The sequence below is a fragment of the Tachysurus vachellii genome, chromosome 18, assembly GCF_030014155.1.
Source record: "Tachysurus vachellii isolate PV-2020 chromosome 18, HZAU_Pvac_v1, whole genome shotgun sequence".
NCBI classification, from domain to species: Eukaryota; Metazoa; Chordata; class Actinopteri; order Siluriformes; family Bagridae; genus Tachysurus; species Tachysurus vachellii.
This window is the reverse complement of record NC_083477.1, coordinates 13,639,127-13,664,893: the sequence shown is the minus strand read 5'-3', so window position 1 is coordinate 13,664,893 and position 25,767 is coordinate 13,639,127. Positions and strand designations below refer to the sequence as shown.

Sequence of the window (25,767 nt, the reverse complement as noted above, 5' to 3'; positions counted from 1 at the left end):
CCCTTGAGCAAGATAAATGTAATTTGCTCTGGATAAGGGTGTCTGCCAAATGCTATAAATGTTAATTTAGTTAAAGATTGATTAATGAGTCCCAATGAGAGCAAAAGTAATGCAGATGGTCAGAAAGCCCATTAGTACTCTATATTTCAAAGTGAAAGCAATATTAGTAAGTGGCCACATGATAATTCAACATACCTACACAACATTGGAGACCTTATTAATCTCTTTCACACTGGGAACCTTAAAACATCTCCAAGGAGGAGCCTGGGCCTGGGTGTAAACATACTCTCAGCATACAATAGACAGTTTCAGTATTTCCTTACCCTTGTCCTGTGTTACATCTGCCCTCAGGATTCGAAAATCTCTTGTCCTGATCGGAAGGAAGCAATTTAAAATCCCATTTGCATGTTCCTTCTTTACTGTATGCCTTGCCAGGACGCAATGGTTTACAGCTGGAAGGCTGCAGTTTGTTGCTGCAGATCTCTAACCTTACTGAGCCTCTAATTCATATTGAGGACACTACTGATAGGAAATGCCTGATAACTCACACAATAGGGTTCTTCTGTCCCTACCTGTCCTCAGAACCCCAAGCACATTATTTCCAGAAATAAATCATGACCATAGACACAAAGTAAAAAAAAAAATGATGTCATGAGTCAATCACACTTGATTTACATTACAGTCTACTATCTAAAGAATTCTTACAGTAATCCCAAAAGAGCCAGTGAAAAGTCAACAATGCTGGAATTAACTTAAACAAACTGTACTTGGATATTCAGAAAGATAGTAGTGTGTAGGTAGATGAATAGTCTAACAACAACAAAAACAACAACAACAACAAGAACAAAACAACAAAAATTGATCAAACTGTGTATCTCTGGCATAACATTGCTGCCTCATTTTAATTTGCTTCATTTCTAAATTTTAGGACATTTAGTTTGTCAGTTTTTGTTTTAAATAATGAATTCAAAATCAAATGTTATATTTTATAAAATATTTTTAGGTGCTTGAAGTCCAAAAACACATTAACAGCCTAGATAGTTTGGTAAACACACAGCTACATTACAGTTTTAGTTTAAGTAAACGTTTCAATTCCATCGTTACTCATCAGAAAAAAAGGAGGTATTGTGTAAGTGTGAACTATAGTATATTTGAGTGGATTTTTTAAAAACAATTTCATTTGTTTTTAATACTGTGGTTTCTGTCACAGAATTGGGCAGCATGAGCTCTGCCCCAGTCGGCCTCGGTTACTTGTTGTAGTTCTCATTGTTGCTGTTCTTTAATATTTCGGTTCCATGAGTAGCTAGTAAGAAAGCAGTCAATGCTGTGCTGTATGTGGCATTAGTGGCTCAGCTGATGTTTTGTTGAATGTTTGTGGTCCTCAGTTTACTTTAGAGCATGTATTTGATTAGGCATACATAAAGTCAAGCTTCCTGTAAGGTTTTGGGGAAACACTTGCCCTGCTCAGTCCTTTGTTTTGGTAAAGGCCTCTACCATCTCTCATAGTTTATTTTGTAGGCAGTGATGTGTTAATTCAAGGCATTGAACAGGCTGTAATTTGTATGTCCCTGCATAATGTGTATATGGAAAATAAGGCTTCCTCCTTATAAAGGTGGCTCTGCCAATCCATTGTTTCTTTAATTCTGGGAACTGATATTTTTGGTAAAAAGACTTTTGTTTACCGAAAGTTGTGTCTGATCCTGATGTTGTTGTCCAGTATCCCTCTGTGCTTCCTGCCTTTGTAACCTGGACACTGCAGAATTAGTTCATTGACCATTTAGGTAGAAGCATGTCAGTCTTTCCAGTGTCGTGAGGAACCTTTGATGGAGAAACAGGATCCATAAACCTGATCCTGATGTGTCAGCAGTTGATGAGGAAGTTCCACTGATGGTTGGCTGGAAGCATTCCAGGTGGTGGTCCCGAGTATTATCCCTTGCATGTTGTCCAGCGTGCCCATAGTAGAGTATTATCCCTTGCATGTTGTCAGAGTGCCCATAGAGTAGTCTCCATTGTGCCAGAGAAAGAGACTCACTGAAAGTCCTAAAAACCAGCTCTTTATGGATCCTGTTCCATCCAGGTCTTTCAAGCTGGAAGTAGATGTGATTTGTAGGCCAGTGGTGCTGGCAATTTGCAGTCTCCATTAAGTGGAGTGATATATTGAAACCCTGTTAGAATGTATGCCATTTAGAAAATACAAGAGCTTCAAACCAGAATCCACCATTTGGAAGGAGATTATAAAGGAGGCTTAGACCTAGACTGTTCAGAAATTGAAGAGTTATTGTGTTTTGGTTATATAGACCAGCATATGCTCAAGAGCAAGATGCAAAAACCATAAGCATATAAGTGAGCAGCAGTAAACAAGGATGAGAAGAAAGGGACGGGGCAGTTTTTGAAGGAGATTCAGAGGTAATCCCTCATAAAAGGCTCATTTATGGCATTAAACCTTATCCAGCTCTTCAAACAAAACGTATCATCTGACTTAACGAGGGCCTGGCAAAGTAGCAAGCAAAGATATAAAACACTCCTCTGCACACTACACAAACTAAGCATTGACACCTTGGCTGTTGTGAATTGTTCAGTCTGTGCAGGTTGGTCCACTCCAAACTCCAGTATGAGGCTTTCTATTCTGCTTCATCTGCTGTTCCATCAGAAACTTATGTGTTGCCACTTATGTCCTTAGATGATGTCATCAGGTTACAGTATATAGATACAGCAAAATCCAGTGCTGGCAGCTTCTCTTGGCCAAACCTGACTGCAGTCATGGTTGTGTTTGCTTAATCTGCTCTGTGTGTTATTGTAATATTTCTGGTTTTATACTTATCCTGACTATGAGCTTGATCTGCCCCTTAATTTATATTTGTAAAATATCAAGTCTTAACTGATTGATTACTCTTAGAGATAATTATTTTTTCAATGAAATTTAAAATGTGCAGAGTTGTGAATGAGAATTTTATGAAAATTAACATTTGTTGAATGGCTGATACTGTATATGGTGAGGCTCTTCCCTCACTTGCCCCATGCATGAGCCACTGCTGCTTATCTGCAGTTCCTAATAAAACCCAGCATTCATAACTAGGAAAACAAACTTAGCAAGTGATTTGGCAAACCAGAGATCTAGTACTGAATCTAGTACTGAACCTCTCCCCTTCACTGTTTTTCTGCACTGACACTTTAACTCTGGACTGTCTCTTTAACTCTGGACTTGCACAGCACAGCACCACTTTATACACACCATACTGCACATGGACACTTTAAGGACAATAATGAAAACCACATGCATTTATGTATATTTATGTATATGTATATACATTATTTTAAAATTATATTTTCATATTTTACAAAGGTTTTTTTTTAGGGGGGCACGGTGGCTTAGTGGTTAGCACGTTCGCCTCACACCTCCAGGGTCGGGGTTCGATTCCCGCCTCCACCTTGTGTGTGTGGAGTTTGCATGTTCTCCCCGTGCCTCAGGGGTTTCCTCCGGGTACTCCGGTTTCCTCCCCCGGTCCAAAGACATGCATGGTAGGTTGATTGGCATCTCTGGAAAATTGTCCCTAGTGTGTGATTGCGTGAGTGAATGAGAGTGTGTGTGTGTGCCCTGCGATGGGTTGGCACTCCGTCCAGGGTGTATCCTGCCTTGATGCCCAATGACGCCTGAGATAGGCACAGGCTCCCTGTGACCCGAGGTAGTTCGGATAAGCGGTAGAAGATGAATGAATGATAAAGGTTTTTTTAATATATAGTTTATACTTTTTTTTATTTATCTACGTCCTTTTGGTTAGATTTTTTATCCCAAATTGCATTCCTTATGTTTGAATACCGGACAGATGCCAAAAGCATTTCACTGCATGTCGTACTCTGTATGTATGTGTATGTGACAAATAAAATTTGATTTGATTTGAGTTGATTGATTTGAGATTGTACAATTTGTGGCTTAATCAAGGAATCTTTAAATAGTGTGAGAAGAATGGAAAAGAATGGGTGATATGAGAGGTTTGTGCTTGCCATTCTGGTGGCGTCTGGCCACTACACAGTCCACGCCTGGCTGACCACACACTCCACGCTGCAGTCTACAGAATCTAGGGTGCGGTGGACAACTATGCACAATCATGCATGTTTGCACTCAAATTGCGGGGTTTGAGAAGTAAGTAGTGGGGCCCCAGCAGCGCGAGGGAAAGCCTGAGAGCAAGCATGCCATTCTTCAAAGCCAGACTGGTGTCATATCCCATCAAGGCTGTGTTCCGCCATCATGGATTTATTTCCTGTTTATACTGTTGTTTAGCTGTGCCTTTGATCAGCAAAGTGACAAGCGTCACAAACAGGTGCTTAGCGTTAAGGTGCCACAACTGCTAGACAAAGATTGTGTCACACTTCATTTCCAGCTAGTGTTAGAGCATTTAAATAGGCATATCTGTGTGGCTGCTGTTGTCTCAGGTTTTGTGGAGGAAGGAGATTTATTCATTTTGAAATATGTAGTATGAAGTGAAAGAGAAAAGCTTTTTGATTTATTTCATTTGAGCTTAAAGACATCAGTGATTTATTAAACGACACCAGGTCATAAACAGATCTTTACTTACATGTAAAATACATACATTTACCTCCATAAACTGCCCAACTTTAATAAAACTAAATACAGAATGATTATTAATTATTATTCATTTAGATAGATTACATGAGTGTCATTTACTGAGTCAAAAATGCTAGCATTGATTAAAATAAAATTAAAAAAGGCATAATGAATACTATCAATACATAATAGCATAATAAATTTGCCTATGAACAGTAAAGACATAGCCAAACACATTATTTAGAATGAACACATAATCTCTTCTAAAGGGATACAGATACAGATGCAAATACACATTTGAATAGAAGATGCACTATTCATATTTCTTTCTAAAAAGAAAAAAAAACTTACTAGGTTTTAGAGGTGCAGGATGCAAAATATCAGTTTTACTTTCATGTGAAGCTTGTGGAAGGAGCAAATAGATATTCATAAACATTACCATCCATTCATTAGTGACTGCCTGGATGGGATTTTAATGGAATGAATTATGCTATTTGGTTATAGTTTGGTTATATTTTGGGAATCAGAAACTCCTAAATTCATTAGAAAATACTGCAGCAGGTAATCAAACAAAAATAATAAGTGTGTGAGTGTGTCCCACACATCTCTAATTAAAGCTGTAATGCTTTGAGAACCAGAATTCACACAACATGCTGACAGTGCTGCCATTTCTACCTCTGGATATTTTCAGTGTCTCTGCGGGGATAGTGTTTGGGTTCATATTTAATTAAAAACAACAACAAACGAACAGAAATGTTCCAGTTTAAGCCATGGTGTTAAGCCACTATGGGGTTAAATTAATTTATAGAGCACTAAACAAATTTTTGAAACTGCATTACATCTATTTGTTCTTCCGTATTTTCAAAAACCGAACTATTTTATCTGTAATATGAATATACAGACATTTTGCAGTCTCCATTGGAGTGGTATGATTAGAATTAGAAACCATGCTAGAATTTGTGCATAGACAAGGCGAGCAGAAAACCAGAATCCACCTTTTGCAGGGAGATTATAAAGGTTTGAAACTAAAAAAAGACTAATTGTGTTTTGGTTATATAGACAGCGTATGCCCAACAACGCCAAACATATCAATGAGCAGCAGTAAACACGGATGAGGAGGCTCATCTATGGCGTTAAACCTTAACCAGCTCTCAACCCACAAAATGTGGCGTTTGACATAACGAGGGTCTGGACAACAAGCAAAGACATGATTCACTCCCCTGCACACTACACCTTGGATGTTCTGAATTGTTCCAAGCATAATCATAATCTGTCAAATCATGGAAACTGAATGAACACATGCAACACAAACATCTACACAAAACACTATCATTCCACACACAGCCAGGCTGAGATTCAGCCCAGCCCTGAGGCACTGAGTGCTTCTTTAGCTGTAATCATAACCTGGCGTTGGGATCCGCCACCATTGCCACACCCAAGCTTTCTCTTCCCTTCTGTATTTAGAATGTTTGTGCCCTCACCGGATTTCTGCCGCCTCTGTTTTTATCACCTCTCTCTCTCTTTCTGCCTCCTCCATGCAGTGTGATACCTTCAGATACGATTAGTGCCTGTTCAACATAAGAATTACCAGAGCGCTTTGATGTGTCTCGTGGAACACCAATCATCCCAGTCCCTATCCCACTTCTTCTTTACCTTTTCCCTTCTTATATTTCTCCTTTGCTTCCTTCTCCTTCCATTTTTGCTCTCCTTATTTATCTGTTGTTTCCGTCTCCATCCTTTCAGCCTCACCACCCTAATTTTTGCTTGTTCCTGCTTTTCATTCCAAGATTTGGTTGTGTTTTTTCTTCTTTTCTTTTTCTACCAAACAGATCTGTCGACAGGGATCCATTGTATGGTGGAACCAGTCTGGAGCTGTGCTCTCCTTGGGGCAAAAAGCTTTTGGTACAATATTTGAAGTGGGAATCAGAGATCAGAGTCACTTTAGCACTTACTCTTCCATGCTCACTGAAAACTGTTAAGGCCATCCAAAGCTTCATATTGCCAATCTCATACAAAGTGAGGAAAATGGAACAGTTAAAGCTCCATCAGTTTCAAGCAAAGTTTCTTGTAGAGCAACAAGAGACACACCTCGAGCTACTATTTCGAGCTTACTATTTTCCCTTGGAAAACAAAAAAAAATCTATCTATCAATCTTTTTGACCAATGGTTTCACCATCAAACCACAGGAACATGTAAAACTTGAGCAATGCTGGAATGAGAAGACAATTAAAAGGAACATGAAGAGAGGCAGGTCAGACTTGCTTCACACTGACTACAGGATGCAGTTGAGCCTGGCATTCTATTTAAGCAAAGCTTGGCAGAGCATTATGAAATCCAGGAGAACGCTTTACGACTCCCACCACTTTCTTTCTCTCTCACGTACTAATACATACAAGCAGACAAAACAAGGCTCTGGTGGCCAAATTATTGGCGCATTTATTAATTTTCTAGAAGGAAGCTAATTAAAAGGCTGATAATGGGAACAATTATGTCAGAGAATTCTCACCAGGGTTTAAATGATTCATTAAGGCCAACACTTTGCCTGATTTCTGTGTTTCAAGGGATGAATCCAATCTTCCCAATTATCCCTAGGAAGATGTCCTAGAGGCAGAACTAGTGGGTGGCAAAATATCATTGGCCACCCTGTTGGTGTGGCCACCTAGAATTAATTTGTAGTTCTATTTGAATTTTTAAACAATGTCAGATACAATATATGGTTTAAATCAAACCAGACCATAGAAAAGGACAAGACTGTGTAGAACGGAGGGTTGCCAGAATGTTTGCTGACCACAAATCATCTCAACTTTATGGCCAAATATATGTGACCATATATATATGCACAATATTATTATATAGTATTATTATATATTATTATGGCCACAATATAACCATATATATATATATATATATATATATATATATATATATATATATATATATATATATATATATATATTCATATTCATATATTCCCACAGGTCACTTTGTTTCGAACTACCAACCAGGAAGAGGGAAGATTATTATGTGATTCCTGTTTAATATATAAATTCAGCCACCATATCTTTTTGAGCTGCTGCTCATGTTCCATCACAGGGAGACATAACACACTCAGAGCAACACACTAAGTGCTCTCTTATCTGTTAGCATCAACGTGATTGACATGGGATAGAGAAATGCCATTACTCCCACCAAGAGATCATGGACAACTTTGTGCTCTCTTTGTTTTGTGACTATGGATGGCTGTGGCATTGTTGGGATTCGAATGTGTGATCTTACGATAATACAAAAGTTTCATTGTATTGCCGTTAAGTAGAAAGTAAAACAGAAAAGTAAACAAAAAAGTCAAGTAGAAACAGTAATAGAAAAGTAAAGCAAGCACACATAGCTACAAGAAGATCTGTGCTTGTGCCCTGCTTCTTGAACCGTATGTAGACATGCAAAGGATGATGGGGCCACAGAAGGAAAGCACAGCTTCAATGAACCTTTCTTCCTTGTCTCTCAAGTACATCCTCCAAAACAGTGATCTAAAGCCTTTCCCACAAGCTACCATGTGAATGTGTAGTCTCGCCCTGCCAAACGGGCAACAAAAACATTCGAGAGCTGAAGGTTCCCACCTACTATGGAATGTTTAAAGGGTTGAAGTTGAGCTTGAGGAAACATAAGGGCTTTTTTCTGGGAAAGAGTTATGGTCTGGGAGTTTGTTTCTCATGGTGGTGGTGGTGGTGGTGGGTTGTCAGGTTTATAATTAAATATTGAAATGAAACAGGTCTTGGATGTCCAGGCTAGCTATGGGGTGACGCAAGTGAGCTGTGAACCATGTCTCTGCTGGGGTAGAAACCTGTATATGCTTTAGTGAACCTGATTACTGGCCAATCAGGTAAATCACTTTATATTCCTTTGAAAGACAGACATTTCACAGAAGCGGATGGAGTATGACATTTTTTTAGCCTGAATCAGACTCAGACTCTGATCCTACAAAATTCGTGACTTTGTGTAAGTGTACAAAGTGTGCAAGGTGCTGGCTGAAGTAATATAGTCATATAAACTACTGATTGGATTTACATTTTTCTGAAAATTGATTATTTAATTCTTAAAAATAATGAAAAAAAAAATATATATATATACTATATTTTATATATGTATATATATATATATATATATATATATATATATATATATATATATATATATATATATATATATATATATAGAATTAATAGTAATATATACAGTATATATATACTATATTTTATATATATATATATATATATATATATATATATATATATATATATATATATATATATATATATATAGAATTAATAGTAATATATACAGTATATATATATACTATATTTTATATATATATATATATATATATATATATATATATATATATATATATATATATATATATATATATATATACACACACACACACACACACACACACACACATATATATACATACATGGGAGAGAGAGGGAGAGAGATAATCTGCATGAAAAGTAAACAGTCAACCCACAAGGAGAATTCATTTGAAAAATATAAACATTTAATAAAGGCTACATCTCTTCATAATTACAATAATTAATGTACCAAGTCATCTTTAAAATGATGCTCTATATATGCATAATTTACATTTATGTGGAACAGAAAAAAAATAACAGAATAGATAAGATATCCAAAGCATTAAAAAAAAAAAAATCTTTGCAACATAAACCCCTTTAGAAAAGCAAGGGAATATTACACCCTGAAGCAGGGCAGCACATGGCATGGTATCCATGTAGGCACAGGTACTGCGGGTACTGACATTAGTCCATACTCCTTTGCTGATGCCAGTGCACAACTACACCCTGTCCAGGAGCTCTGTAGTTCTCAGTAACTCTCACCACTTTTGGAGGGAACTTCCAAACTGGGTACACCTAACTTCTCAACATCCTGCTTATTTCTGTTTAAATGGTGCTGAAATAAAGAAAGGCCACAGATTTTGTTCATTGGGATTAAGACATCAGCATTGCTGTATAATATCAGGATGTTTGGAAAGTTTTTTTAATACATTAATGTCCTTCAAGGCTCCTTGCCATGTTGGTTTGATCCTGTGCAATTCCTAGGCTCAAAAAATCAAAGGCACTATGATGTAAAAGGGGACAGGGGCCTGGATGCATAAGGAACAGAGCAAACATCAACACCAGAGAAGGTTGAGAATACTGGGTGGTCCCAGCACGGAAGTCATCTCCTCAATGGACAGCATTAGAGACTCCTAGCATTTATTTATAAAGGGGGACTCTAGCATTATGACCATGCATGTGTTACATTGGAAAACAATCTCCCAATTCAACTAAGCAGCTTGTCCATTAAGCTGGACATGGGGCAGGAGGGAAATGACAGTTTAATAAATATTAATATTCATTTTTGTTACAAAAGCACAATATAACGTGCACAAACCTCTGTATACAAACACACGCACATACACACACATACATACACACACACACACAGTTCAAGCAAACACCTGCAATTAACACAACTAAACCTTGGTCAGCAGTCCATGGTGCGGGATGCACCGGCTCTGTAGTGATCCCTCATATACATATATATTTAAAAACCACATACAGTCACCCGCATCTTCAGACAGTGGTATACACTTAGCGTCTATTGACCATTCCAATTGAGAGTTAAGGTGCCTGATCTCCCAGGCTGCTTTGCTGGAGTCCTCCCACAGTTCATATACTTCATTGGCTAGAATTCCTTCAATAGCTTGATGCGCCAAAACAAAACAAAAAAATTTTTTGTGGATATATTAAAATTTCTTTATCTTTGAAAATACAGGTCTATGTGTAGAAGTTTGTTTCTTCACTTGTTGGTCTCGAGTGGCAAATTAGTCTGTTCGTTCCACTTTTCCCAGGATTTTGCCCTCATACATGGGAAGAATGGTGCCGTCGTCCCATACTTCCTCGAACACTGCTCCGCACTCAAACTCATCGCTGGCCTTCTTGAAGTAGTACCTGTGCAAAGAAAAGAGGAGCGTTAAAGGTTTGTTTTTAAATCATTTTTCAGGGGGGTGGCTTGCACTCTACCCCCTCGCCTCAGGTCACGAGTTTGTTTGTAATTATTTGCCCAAGTCAGCAGGGAGCCTTGGAAATGAGCTACTGACGAGAGACTCTAGGCAAGCAACCACTGGTGGAACAGCAACATACAGAGGTCAAAAAGGTACCCCATACCTTCCACTTTCAGATGTTACTCAAGGCAAGAAGCAAGATGCTTCTGATCTTTCCAGGCAGAAGTATGGCTTAAAAGGCCTAAAGGGTAATTAAAATACCCCCCTTGCATTGTTGTGTGGGCCCACTTTGGGCAAAAAAGGGGGCTTTTCTCTAAATTAGAGGGCGGCTTAAATTCTGACGTCCCTCTTCTCTTTAGCTTGTCGCCAGTGTTCCTCTGTCTACTGGTGTCTAATTGGGGTCGCTGTCAAATGAAGGGCTTCTTTTACAAAGGTTGATATTTTGGGTGCCGGCAAGTCTGCATGTCACCATGCAAGCATGCGCGCACACACACACACACACACACACACACACACACGTGCTTCTGCAGACAGACGTTTGTTTTCTCCTCTTTCTGGGCCTGTGACCTGGCCAGGGTTAATAGAGAAGATGGCTCTCAGTGTTGTGACCTGAAATTGGGGGATCATTATCATCCCTGCAAGGTCACATGCTCCAGGCTCGCCTCCGCCCCTCCATTCCCTTTTAAAAGTAAGCAGGGGAGAAAGAGATGAGTGGAACAAGGGTTGCTGTTCCAAATAATTAGCTCTGTAATGGAAAATGCCCCCGTTCACTAAAAAAAGTGTGCTGTAGTGTGCACTTGAATTCCAAGAGCTAACTTTTCGTTTTATGAGCGGACTCCACCAAGTCATAAAAACAACGCACATAAAACATGTAGAGGATGGGGTAGGGGGTGTGCAACTTCCAGCAAACTGTTGGCAGAAGCTATGGCTACTAATAAAAAGGAAAGTAGAATGTGTTTGCCATACAGGAAGATTTCTCTAAACAAAGACCTGTGGCATCTTTATTTTTCCTATCATCTTTGCACAGTGCTCAACTCGAAAAGTGCGAGAAGAATGGCCCTTACATGCTTAAAAAAAGAAGAGGAAGAAGTGGGGAAAAGGGTGCAAGAAAGAAGTCTTTCCACTGGAACACATTTTATGTGGCAAGATTCCTCTCCGAGCAACATCTGGCACCAATATCGTCTGGCAGTGCTGGCAAGTACTGTTCTTTGTTGAAATGCTGCCATGTCACAGCTCCACACATTTTCTGCTATTAAAACCATCAGCTTTGAATTCGCTTGGCCTTGAAAAAATTTTTTTACAAAGAATGTGCAAGGTAGGAGAGCTGTAGTTCAGGAAGAGGATTGTGTATGATACCTGGGACACTGACTCAGCTGATTAAAGCTGTAAATAAGCTCATATATGCCAATGCTCCGTTTTGAGTGGGCTGTTTGAAGCGCCAGTTAAAGAAAACAGGGCAAAAATAAGAGCTAATTTACCCTTTGATGTAAATGAAAAATGAAGAACCGATAGCGTAAGTAAACACATATACACACACACGGTGCATGAGAGCAAATGTAGCTTGATACAATCGCTGAAGAATTTACGCGAGTCTTAGTGCATGAAATGAAAGACCTGGGCTTCAAAGACGTGCTTATTAAGTGTGCTTTACAAAGAAATCAATACCAGATGTGACCAAATGGCTCCAGTTAAAATTCCCTCTTTCCTCTTCTGTACACTCACTGCATCCCCCATCTCTCTCTCTCTCTCTCTCACACACACACACACACACACACACACACTCTTTCCCTTCCTACCACCTACCTCCAGTAAGCAGGCAGCAGTAAACATTCTCTTACACACAACAGTAGAGGCTATTCTTTGAGCATCTAGCTAAAAGCATGAACCAATTCAAGCTCCTGAAACCTTTCAAGGGCGCCGTTCTTCTCTGCTAGCTTCAATTACGTACAAAAGAAACACATGGCTCCGTGGGCCTGTCTACTAGAGGGCGGCTTCAACTCCCTAACTGTGTACAGTCATCAAGACCTGGCAGTAGGAGCGAGTGTGTACCTGTAGTTGCCTTTCTTGCGGAGCTGCTCTTTGAAGTGGCCTAGGGTGAGGCTGTGTGTCTTCATCATTCGCCGGTAGGGAATCTCCTCACCACAGAAGAAGTATGTGACAACAGTTTCGTTGGCGTGGCTGCCAGAAGGCTTCTTTGGCTCTTTTGTGCTGTGAGGAAAGACGGACGAGAGGAAGAGGTGTGAGAGTGTGCAGACGCTCACTACATGAATCACACTGTCATAGCTGAGAAAAACCTCAGGTTGAGGATAAGAAAAAAAAAAATGTTTTTGCCACTTAATTTGAGTACAAGGGATCAGACTGGTCTAAATCTTTAACCTTTTTTTTCACTATAACAGAAATAAGTCCTAATCTCATTTTAGGTCTAAAATGAAGATTGACGCACTGCTCGGATCAAACTCTATTAAAATATACATTTTACTTGTTAGGGAAAAGATGTTTCACTAGATGAGCTTTAACCTTGCAAATGTGTGAACACTGGAAGCTTGCGCAAATAAAAAAAAAAAGAATGATATATAGTATCTTCCTGGTGTGCACTGTACAGTAGACAGGAATGGTTTGGCTGATCAGATTCCATACACATGTCCAGACTACTTACTGCTCTGTTTGAAGAGCCTGGCTCTGGAGAGAAGCAGCTCCAGTCTGGACAGGCACTGCATGGCTCTTGTCTCTTTGAAGGCCTGGTGTTGAATGCCTGATAGCAGAAAATGATCATTAGTATATGGTACATGCATAATTATACCTTCAGGCAAACCCAGAAATACAATGCTGAATAGGTTTGTAAGAAAAGGTCCACACCTCTGTTTGGGGGGTTTGGAAACCTCTTCCAGACGTCGACACGCTTCCTCCAGCTGTGCTAGGGTGTTGGGTGGAGGTAGAGGGGGCATGGCTGGGTCCTGGATAAATGGATGAGCAGGCTGGTGCGTTCGGAGGTGCCCAGAGATACCTGCACCACCCCAAGTGTGGGTTCGTGCTGACTCGGAGCCGTAGAGTTTCCTCGTGCTCTGAGTGCTGTTGGGAATAGTGTATAATTAAATGGTTATTAACAGTGAAGACAAACATAATTGGGTCAAATGGCTTAAGGGTGGCATGCTTACCTGTGTGGCCTGTGCTTGGCCTGGCGATCGCTCTCCAGGATCCACTGCCAGACGTTCTGTGAGCGGTCTGCACTGTCAGTGGGCAGCTGTAGGGTGGCACTATCTGCACTCTCACTGTTCACCTCCTCACCTGACCTACAGAGACGCTTGGATAAAGCACTCGAACATCTGGAGAGGAGAAGAGGAGAAAGGAGATATTTAGATATAACCATTGTGCATTATAGAGGCAGGAAGAATCAGCTACTAATCTTAACAAAAAAGATAGTCAGCAAAGTCTGCTAAACCCAAATCACAACTCACCCTTGGCTCCCCTCTCCAACGCTGTTTCCGTGCTCAGAGCCCAGGCTGCGGCTGCGTGCGTATGGTGACGGACAGCATTCGGGTACGGCCGGACACATGCCCTGCACCCGCCGTGCTGCCTCAGCCTCAATCTGTTCCTTGCTCTTGGGCACAGAGTGGTGATGGATGTAGTGGTGATGGACGTGCTTAGAGACAATCGTTCGCCCAGATGGGTAGGCAGACATAGGCACGGTGCTACCCGCAGGCCTGGTCATAGGCCGGGGTTCAGGTGAGCGAGAGCGGGGCGAATGACGTGCCACTCCGGGCGATTGACAACCAGGTGTCCTGAGAACACGTGAAAGGTGCTCATCTAGGATGGCCTGTGGGTCGTCCTCGCTTGAGCGGCGCTGTGAGGAAGAAGACACCTCAGACTCCTCACGCTCTTCCTCCTGCATGAAGACATCATACAAATAAACCATGATGTTCCATGTACAACCCAAAACTTTTCACAAGCAAAGATATATTTTTTCCAAAAGGCAAGTAACTGAACTGAGGGGACTGTGGACATACTGTGGAACCTGTATAACAAAGCCAGCCACACATTCGTATGAGAAGTGAGATGGCAGTACACTCTCACCTCCTGAATCTGCTGCAGTCTTTCTTCCAGTGAGCTCATAGTTTCTTGTTCTCTCTTCAGCTTTTCAAGTCTGGCAATCAGCTGAGCGGCGAATGCTGCTGGTTCCACCGGGGTCATGTCCTTCGGTGGCCGCCGTGGCCTCTGCATGTGATAAAAATACAGCCGTTATTACGTTATTTGTATAGTTACAGCCTTGTAATTGCTTTTGGCACGACTGCGTTTAAATGTGGTTGTGCCAATAATATGTATTAAACTAGAACTAACAAAGAGCAAGGCTTGATTCACACAGCTGCCCTCTACCTGAGTGCCTTTTCCATAAACACACTGTGCCCTTCACCGCTGGTGTGAGCAGTTGGTCACACTCTGAGGAGCCTCAGCTTGCTCTCTCTGTAGTGCCACCAAGCCACTTCAAAGAAGCTTTGGCAAATATCAAACGCACACCAGGGCTGGGAGCGACAGTGGCTTTACATCCAGGAATAAAAGTCACATATCAACAGGAGAGGGGGGAGGGAGGGAGGGAGAGAGAGAGAGAGAGAGAGAGAGAGAGAGAGAGAGAGAGAGAGAGAGAGAGAGAGGGAGAGGGAGAGGGAGAGACAGAGAGAGAGAAAGCAAGAGAGAGAGAAAGCAAGAGAGAGAGACAGAGACGAGACAGAGACAGAGAGAGAAAAACAGAGAGAGAGAAAGAGCAAGAGAGAGAGAGAGAGAGAGAGAGAGAGAGAGAGAGCGAAAGCAAGAGAGAGAGAGAGCAAGAGAGAGAGACAGAGACGAGACAGAGAGAGAGAGAGAGAGAGAGAGAGAGAGAGAGAAAGCAAGAGAGAGAGACAGAGACAGAGAGAGAAAGACAGAGAGAGAGAAAGAGCAAGAGAGAGAGAGAGAGACAGAGAGACACACACACAGAGAGAGAGAGAGAGAGAGAGAGAGAGAGAGAGAGAGAGGAAAAACAAAAAAAACAGAGGATTAAAAGTAGGGAAAGTAAGATGAGGAGATGAGTGATGAGGAGATGAGTGAAGGCAGTGGGGGAAGATTGTGGATTCAAACAGGGGGAGATCAGAGAAGCAGAGGTAATTTATTTGCCCACCCCATGCTGGGCATTTCTGAGCTCCAGTAGCCACATTATGTGTTCAGGTGGGTGTATATGTGGACATGTTCCCACATATCGTTTAATTTATTATGGTTATTTTTGTGCTCTCTTTCATGGTGTGGTCTTATTTGTTCCTCTAATTACACTGAGGAGACCTGTTTGTAAGTTCCTGGCCCCAAACCAGGGGATAATATTTGGAAATAGGGGAGGAAGAATGGAAAAGACGCAGACCACAAAGACATTGGGTCATCTTGTGTGTTATGCACTGAGCGCCTGCATGCATATACACACATGTAGAACTGTCAAGTTGGTTCTAACTGGTCAAATTGTCTTTGCTCATAAGACAAGGCACTTCACAAAGCTGTTCAGCCAACACTGAGATAACAACACTGAGAGCATCCTCTGTCTCTCACACCCCATGGAGGGAAAAGAGGGGGGCAGCGCTGCTGGATGCTGTCACTTTTCCCCAAACTGGTTCCATTCATCTAGTGATCAAAGCAAAGGAGTAGGTTTTGGTGCCCCGGGGATAAAACAGACTCGTTTAGAAATAGCTTATTTACATCGACCTGCTACTCGACAGCTTTGAGAGACGCTGTCTTAAAAAAAAAAGAAAAGAAAAGAAAAAAAAAGTTGTGGCCATTTCCTAAAACTAGCACACAAAAGGGACCTGAAGATTTGATTTTAATCAGCTGTTGCTGATCAATTGTAAGAGAAGAGCTGATATTGGGGGTTTCTCTATCTGTGTGTGCGTGTGCGTGTGCGTGTGTGATAAAGACGAAGGAACTTACAGGAAAGACAGGTAGCGAGACCTGACCATTCATTCTCATGTTGCGATGCATTTCTCTCTGAAGCTGCTTTTTGCTGCCCAGTTTGTATGGTGGGATCCCGTCACTGCCAGAAGAAGAAGACAGAAAAAGTGAGAACAAATTACACACACAGCGTTTACTAGAAGGTAAGTCTCACGTGTGCAAGGCTTGCCTGAAAGCTAGCCTGAAAGTGTGCAGTAAAGGAATGTGGGGCTTCCATAACCACAAGCTTAACTAAGTACAAAAAGCAACATGTCTCAGATGACTTCACAGCATCCTTGTGAAACGTGTCCTATCTCCACTAACACTGACTTTTCTTTTGAATACAACTTTTTCAGGGTGATTTTGAAAGCTTGGACACTTTCCTTTGCTTGGGCTTTTTTTTTTTTGCACACTTGGAAGCGTCTGACCTAGCCCTGAATGCTGTCTCCGGCATGGCTTTGAAAGCTCACAGTCATGCGCACAAAGCCAGAGCTCCAATCTTCATTTGGCAAGCGGCGCTGCAGTCAGCCTCTGATCTCGGCAACATCAAAAGGCTGGTTTGTAAGATAAGGTAATGTTTGAAGTCGGCGCAGAAGCATTCCCTAGTGTCCAAGCAAATCCATAAATAAGATATAAGCAACCCCCCCAAAACACACACACATTCTTCCCATGCTCCCTTGCGCTCTCTTTATCTAGAAATGAGATTCCGATTTGCTGTGCCTTTTAACTAAAATAAAAAATGAACTACCGCAATCAAACCGGTCCCCAAACAAATAGACGTCTGCATTTTCCCCACCTCCTTGCCTAACCCGCAGTGATAAAAGTTGAATAGGGAAGAGAAGGAAAGAGCACAATAGCTACTGGTGAGTAAGATTGAGGGGAAAGATGAAAACAGATGAAAAAAAAGAGAAGATATGGCTTATTGTCAGGTTTTAAATTATCGACCCGAACAAACATTTGCGGTTTTTATCGCCAGGTTTTTAAGCTTATTGGGAACTGATGGTGTGATTTGGGCTTTAGAAGTCTTTCGAAGTTGGAAATGCAAATGAATGCTACGCTAAAACAACAATAAAGTGTCAAATTAGAGCTACAAGAGATCGGTTGCAAACTTGAGACAATATTCTAAATATTCCACACCTATTTTACACCCATCGTATAAAAGGAGAGCAAGCAAGCCAGCACTATGACCTCTGCCAAAATATTAATCTTCCAAGTTTAATCAGCCTGGCCTTCTCACATTCACACATACACACTCCCACAAGCTGTGCGTTGGCCGGCTCTTTGAGGCATCGGGGGAACAGAAGCTGGCCTCTTTCATTGGCCTAGCTTTATGGGGATCGCCTATTCACTTGGGCAAGTAATTTTCAAAGCAGCCAGCCACCCTCTTATCCCCCTAAGCTCGCCTTCCTTAACAATGGGCTGAAAGCGATTCGCTTAAGCCTTTCATCCACCATGCACTTTATTCCTCACTCCCTGCACTTAACTATGCGTGCGCACAATTGGCTCCACTGCTAACACACGTGGGGGGTGGGGTGCTTCGATCTTCGAGTGTGTACGGATGAAGGGGTTTAGGGTTGGAGTTTAGGGCTGAAAGAGCATTGGAGGTTGCCCTAAACTCAGTGGATCCCAGGTGACATGCTCTCATGCTCCAGAAAGAGCTAGCATCTCCGTGCCAGGGCCAGTCAAGAAACCCATGCAATGCAAGCCCACCTAGCTTTCATTTACTGCCAGCTCGTCTCAATGAGTGTCTTACGGTCCACATGGCCAGTTCTCCGCTCCTCTTTCAAGCCAGGACACAATAGGGATGGGCGTGAACAAGAAATAAATGGTGACCACTAGGTTTTAGCTAAGCACAAAAAATGAGGTCTTTCTGAGGAGGACGAAAACCCCTGATGAACTCAAAACACTCGGAAGAGGGCAAGGGAATAAGAAAAGAGCTGATTCCTGTGGCAGAGGCAGAGTTTGCAGACATTGGTATTATTTAGTGTTCAAAATGGAGCACGCTGATTTTCCCAAAGACCGGGTGCTTTTCCAAAGCAGAAACGCCTGAGCCCGAGTCCCCTTGCTGCAGTACACCAACGCATCTGAGACTCTGCACATTCCTATTAATAAACATCTAAAGAGCCAAGTGCTGAGCGGAGCATTATCTCTTCTTTACCAGCTTCAAACAATATATCACCAAAAATAAAACAGTCAAGGCCATGTTCTTATTCTGTCACATTACTAAGACTGGGCAAATACAAAGCGAACGCAAACATCATACACAATGTCTGGTCTTGTTTATTATTCTGTGCACTGTTTGCTTGCGACTATTTACAAAGACACAATGTGAGACTTACACACTGCTGTCAGTCATTGACATAGAGTCGTCTGTCATGGCGTCGCTGGAGATCTCGCTGTCGTTGGCACTGGTGGCTGGGGCGAAGCTGCAGCCGGAGGCCACATGGTATGGGTTGGCAGGATCACAGCGCCTATATGACCTGGACAGACACAAAGGGAATGTTAATATGTTACTGTTCCAAGAGCACAGTGTGGTACTACTCTAACCTTCTAGTACAAGGTTGAGTTTTGTTTTGTTTTTAGATTGGATGTCTTTGTTTTCAACCTTATTGAAGAAACACTTCCCAACAAGTCATGTTTCTGCATACAGGCCATATCATAAAAGGCATCAGGGTTCATGGGAATCAATTCAGTAGGATTTTGCCTTTCATGCGACCTCCACAACAAACCCTTGTGCAAGAACATTGAGCTGGGCTGTAATAAGTAATACAGGTTTATAAGCTACATGGTATGTGTATCCACTGAAATATGATCTTTGGGTCTTTCGTGGCGGTCAACCGCTTAGACCGACTGTCTGAGAAGAATCTCCATCTATCTTTTTTCCTTAAACGGTATTCTTCCTCTTGTCAGTTCTTTCTCATCTCCTTCCAACACTGTGGTATACTTCTTCCAAATACCCACCTAGTCCCTCCCTCTTTCCCTCCCGCTCTCCCTCTCACCCTCTCCATTTCTCTATCCTGCTGTGACACATTCTTGTTTCGCTGAAGGAGGACAGGAAGAGAGCCTGTGCTAACTCTGAGAAGAAAAGCAAAAAAAAAAGGTCAGGGAGACAGTCAAAGAGAGATGGAGGGAGAGCGCAAAACTCAAGGGAGAGACAAACAGAAAGAGTGCATGAGACAGATCTAAGAACTCATAGTGAGTAGGAGACCATAAGAGAGTGGAAAGAAAGGAGGAAGTGAAGAAGGGGGAAGGAGGGCCTCCTTTATGAGAATGCCTACTGGCAGGAGGGCTGCAAGGAGTTAAACAGCATGACTGCGGACAGAGGCCCCAAGTCAGACCTGACCTTTGGAGGCTCTCGCAAAGAGTCAGGTATTTAGCACAGCTGGGCTCGCATTTCCCCCTCCCTGCCTCACCCTCTCATTCATCCGTTCTTTCATGAAGAACCCCCCCTCCCTTTCTCATCTTCTTTTCCGCTTAAAAAGTATGCTCAGGCTCCTTCCGTGGGATTTTTTCCCCCTGTCTTTGGCAGAGGAATGAGATAAAAGTGGAGAAGGAAGTGAAATCATTGGATAGAGGACAAAAAAATCAGAAACAGAGATGATGATGGCAACTGGCTTAGCGAGCAAGTTACTGCGGCTTGTTTTTTTCCACAAATAACGTGGAGAGAAAGAGAGAATAGGAGAGGAAGTGAGAAATGAGTTCCATATGGCTGAGATAAAAACAGCCCTGATGCAGAGAGAGAGAAAGCAAAAGCAGTTCAAAGACCATCTAAATAAAGGCTTCAAAACTGTAGCCTGAGTGTACATTATGTCTTTGGGTTTTTTATGTAACCTTGTCTTATCAGTATTGTAAAACGCCTGGAGCTTATCTACGTGACCAACATCACCAAAGGGGCTTAAAGAGATTGGGATGAGATGAAAACGCAGTCCGGATTCCCCTCCTAGCAGAGCTATTAGCGGATAAACATTAGTCTGGCACCGCACCTCGACGCCTCTGCTCATTTACAATGCTAAACCAGTCCAGACTTTACACAGTCATGTGCTAAATGTTCATGTTAATCGCAGTGCACGAGAAACAACCCTTAATTACAGTGTAATAACAGACAAACCTGATTCCAAACTTTCAACTAAAAAGTGGAATAAATCGCTGGGCCTTAAGAAGGTCCCACAGTGGTACTGGGTTTTAAAGGAAGACGTTAAGTTCTCCTCAGAGGGTCTAAAGTTCTCCTCAGAGGGTCTAAAGTTCTCCTCAGAGGGTCTAAAGTTCTCCTCAGAGGGTCTAAAGTTCTCCTTAGAGGGTCTAAAGTTCTCCTTAGAGGGTCTAAAGTTCTCCTTAGAGGGTCTAAAGTTCTCCTTAGAGGGTCTAAAGTTCTCCTTAGAGGGTCTCGCACACAGCCTACATGCATCCATGCTAAAGTGCGGATTACTTAAGTCACCGTTCTTAGTAATTCCAAAGCATTTTCGCTGTTAATATTCCAGATACTGTTTCGTATTTTGGACGAAAGACACAATCGGCTCCAGCGCTTTGATGTCCGGAGGCGGATTTGCTCTGAAGCTCCATCCATCAGCGGAGCGATTTCAAAGCACAGGAAGAGAGCACGCGCCAGCAGAGGGCCGAGTGCGCGCGCGCGTTTCAGCTTTTTGGAAAAGCTGATACTAATGAAAGCAATATGAGACTAAACCTCTTAAAAGAAACCGCACGATAAGAGAATACTCGGCTAACGACGTTTATTATACACTGCCATCGCTTAATGAAGGCTGTAGGACTTACTGAGTTGTTTAACTTTTGCAATACTAGGAGTTTGTCATGGTCTCACCTGTAGTTTTTCTCCAGCACTTCTACAGTCCTCAGAGAAGGAGCAGCCCGCAGAGCTTTAGCCGATAGTCCGACCACAGCCAGAGCTTTGGCTTTAAAGTCATTACAACTCCATTCCTCCTCTTCATTGAGAGTGGGCAAATAGCCACAGACGAGTTTTAGACTCCCGAGCGCACCGGGGTTGGTGTGCGAGGGGTTTTCACCTCCACTGCGCACGTACTCGAGGTATATGTCGGACTGCAAGAACGTCTGGTACGCGTTTTCCTCCATGCTGGTCTGGATTTCAGTCTGCGCCTGGTCGAACATGGCCGAGTCGATCTGCTGTCGCTTCACGTTGTCCCGAATAAAAGTCTTGGTGGCCGGTTTGAGGCGCCTGCCGACGACGCCATCGGCTTCCACGTAGCGCTTGTAAATGGCTTTGGCCACGCGCAGCGTCTTGCCGTCCTTCAGGTCCATTTGACGGAAGCCGTTACACGCAAACCAAAAGTCGAGCGCATCGGCACACCGCTCGCGCTCCAGGAAAACCCGGAAAAGGCGCGCGCCGTCCTGGTCACCTAGCAGCGAGTGCAGAGACTTGGTCCAGCGAGCGAGCGGCGAGTCCGGTGATGCGCTGCCCTCTGGCTCACCGAGGCCTTCTTCGTCCCTACGCGTCGATTTCGCTGTCTCCTTGACCCTCAGCGCGGTCATTTTGCTTGGCAGTTTGCGGCACTTGACTTCGCCCTCTTGGCCTGGCACGGGCGGACGGGGAGCATCTTCTCGGAAGCTCGTGGCCACGGGCTCCGTAAGCGCCCCGTTCATGGCTGCACGGCTTCTGGCTGCCTGAGCTCGACTCTAATCTCCCTCGAACTCTCGCTTGAAGTTAGCGGGGGAGCTCCTCTGTCCGGCTTCTCTCTGAAAACACACACAAAGTATTGATCTAATCAAAAGCAGATCCGCCCCAAACTTCAAAGGGAGCGCGCGCTCACACTCAGGCTTTCAGGAGGGGGCAAAGCTTCACATGAGTCTATACAGACATGCTCACAATTCTTATTGTACTGCCCACTGTGACGTCGACTCTTTATTACTATTCACGGTAGTTTTTGTATAATCATTCACTAATAAACTTAACTTCGGCTTTACTAGTAATTACTCTGAACACTCTGATAGACTCCAAGTCGCTCTATGAACACCTAGCCGAAATATCTGGACGGTGTGTCTGTGTGTGTGAGAGAGACAGATTTTCACATCGCCTTCAATCAAAAACTGACCCCAACGCAAACTTCTCGACCTTCTTTAGATATCTACACGCATTAATATAAAGATTCCTCAGACTAAGCACGCGCGCTCCAACCGGCCTTTGATCTAATCCCGAACACCCGCTTTATAACATTTGCATGAACAAAAACACATCTCCAAAGCATGCAACGTTACTGAACAACCGATTCTAATAACTTTTCTTCATAATCACACTTTGCAGATCTTTCCAGTGGGTCAGAAAGGCAACTTAAATGTCCCCTGAGAAACCTTCAGTAACACTGTAACGACTTCTCACGCAAACTGATCCGCTGTATCCCACAGAACAGACACGAAACAGAGTTCAAAATCTCTTGGCGTGATCTACAGCCGATAACATACTAAGTATAAAAGTGAATCCGAGTGAAATTACACGCACACACACGAGACTTTTCTTACCTATTAAGAGTTCGAGCTCGAGCTTTTCGTGCAATTCGGACAAAACACAGCATCCGCATCATTTCAAGACCTAAATAATGATCATAATAACTAATAAAGCCAAAATAAATAAATAAAGTAAACGCCCCGTTCGAGACCCCCCCACCTCCCCCCACCTCTGTAAAGTCCGCAGGAAAAGTCTTAACATCTCAAAGGAAGAAATTCCGCACGCGCACAAAGTTCTTTTGACCGGGATAATGAAAGACAATTCCGTTCCATCCGACACTTGCTAAAGTGAGTGAAAACAACAACATAACAGCGTCTAGAACGAATAAACGTGTCTTTCAGCTTTCCACGCAGTAAAAAGCACTCGATTGGACACAGCTACGATACTTCAAAGCGATTGAAGAGCACATCAAAAGCGGGCCTGTGGGGCCAAAGCAAGGGGAGCAAGAAACTTACCATCGACCCATGACTTCTGTTCCCCCCAAAAACTCCAGCGTTTTCCACGAGACAAAAAAAAATACTCCACAATATCCAATATAGCGGCGTTCCTCTCGAATTCAGACCTCTTCTTTTTTGTTATAGTCACAGAAAGAACATTTAAAAGCGGTTCCCCCCGCGTTTTTCCTCAAGTGTTTCACGCAGCCACGCCGCACGCTACATCTCCTGTAGGCTATTCCAATATGTACTGGGCTCAGGGTTTAAGAGCGGACATCAAAGTTACAAGCCGACAGCCTGGTCCCGAAAGGTACATAGAAAGAAATGCGCCTGTTGGAAAGAAAAAAAACGGACAAGCTTCAGAACAAGAAGAAAAAATGCACAAATTCTAAATAAAACTCGCACTAAAACACGAATATCTTAGACACGTTTTTAACGTAACGTGTTATTCGCTCTTAGAGACCTTTAGCAAACAAAAGTTGCTACCAAGTTGCAAGGACCTTATCAAAGGCAAGCGATCTTGCGCCAACTCCCCGAGGCTTTGGAACGTCAGAAGTAAGTGATCTGCCGCCCCAATAGCGTTACATCCCTGCGATCCTTCTGTTGCTACATACACTTTCAAAGCTCACAAGTTTTCTTTAACCCTTTCCCTGCCCAAATACTCTGCAGAACGTAATACGTGCTTATCCAGATGTTAAAAGCAGGGATTCTCAAACTTTTCAGCTATAGACTATAAAATAAATGACATAACAAACCTTAATAGAGTTTTATTCTATAAACCGAATTCAATTTCTTAAATATTATTCTCATTATTCAAACGTGTAAAATGTTTTGGTATTTTTCTTCTATTTTTAAACTTGTACAAAATGTATTAATAATAATAATAATAATAATTATTATTATTAATATTATTATTTCTACTACTACTATTAGTAGTAGTTTATTATTATTATTATTATTATTATTATTATTATTATTATTATTAGTAGTAGTAGTAGTAGTAGTAGTAGTATTACTACTACTATTATTATTACTAATAATATTTTTATTATTATTGTAATTATTATTTTTATTGTTGCTATAGAGATGGTCAGACATGATATTTCCACCATTTTAATGTGCTAAAAAACGTGTTATTTTATGTTATGCAAAAAGGATTCATCAAATTGAGAACACGCTGTCTATAAGACAATAAATGTTGTAAAAATAAAATAAACAAATAAATAAATGATCAAATGAATAAACTCAAAAAGGGGTTTGGCGTGGCAAAGTTGTTTCGACTAGCAGTATTACATATGACAGTATTTATGTCTGTATCTGAGTTTGATTTTAATCTATTTAATGCTTTACGCATGGAAAGCATAATAATTCAAGAAAAAATAGCCCATTTGTTTATTATACAAATAATTAACAAATAGGCTTCTGTCTACTTAATAGACACATTGGATCATGCCTGCAGACCTATAAGAACTTACCTCAGGTACGTTCCATTAATGGTTAGGGCGTGATGTGGAGTTAGTGGTCTTCTGTCACATGAAGCTGAATGAAATTAATTAGACTTGTTAAAACTCCAACTGATTTTGCATAATACTGAGTAACACACTGCTGAGTGCTCAGTTGCCTGCAAGGTTAGCAGGTTATCTAATTAGCATACTGAGATTAACATATGAAGTAGATTTGGGTGTGTATTTTAATTGATTGCAAAAAAAAATAAAAAATAAAATAAACTTACATATTTCAGTAGTAAATCATGCTACTAATATATTGCTGAAAACAGTAATGAACCTGCACCCTATAAAAATCTTATGGTTGTGAGTGGCATGTAAATACACATTCAAAAACTATTCAAGGCACACCCCAAACCACATACTACATAAAAAATAGCATATCAAAACAGTAAGAACCTCATTTCTGTAAATAGTAACAACCCACACATTGTTTAGTAGGGTAGTGTGTGGTTTGTCAATTATAGTCATCTCCTCAGTATTATGCCAATAATAATGTCAAAGGTACTAGGTTCAAGGTGAAAGATTTAGAGTAACTCCAGCTAATAAAATGGCAGTTCAAACTGGAATGCTTAGTTACTGTTATCATACTAGCTAAAACAAATGTTAATAGCAATATTTCAAATGCACAACAATGTTCAGCTGGCACAAATAAAGAAAAAAAGCCTTTTGACATGTTGAGCAAGGAAAAAGCATCAACAAACCTTTTGTTCTGACTTGAATTTGAATTAAATTATTGAATTAAAATATGTTAGAGTACGTCATTTTAACATTTAAATATAAGTGAGAGC

At 41.6% G+C, this 25,767-nt stretch overlaps 1 protein-coding gene across 1 annotated transcript; it reads right to left on the bottom strand.

The window, feature by feature from the left end:
* Positions 1–9,097: 9,097 nt before the first annotated feature.
* Positions 9,098–23,814, bottom strand: axin2 (axin 2 (conductin, axil)). Its single transcript, XM_060892278.1, has 11 exons — positions 23,493–23,814; positions 21,382–22,271; positions 18,905–19,045; positions 16,566–16,668; positions 14,697–14,837; positions 14,081–14,508; positions 13,781–13,948; positions 13,482–13,694; positions 13,282–13,377; positions 12,675–12,833; positions 9,098–10,572 (listed from the first exon to the last, which is right to left on the bottom strand). The coding sequence occupies exons 2-11, from the start codon at positions 22,176–22,178 to the stop codon at positions 10,446–10,448; spliced, it is 2,373 nt and encodes a 790-aa protein (XP_060748261.1). The 5' UTR covers positions 22,179–22,271; positions 23,493–23,814; the 3' UTR covers positions 9,098–10,445.
* Positions 23,815–25,767: the final 1,953 nt, after the last annotated feature.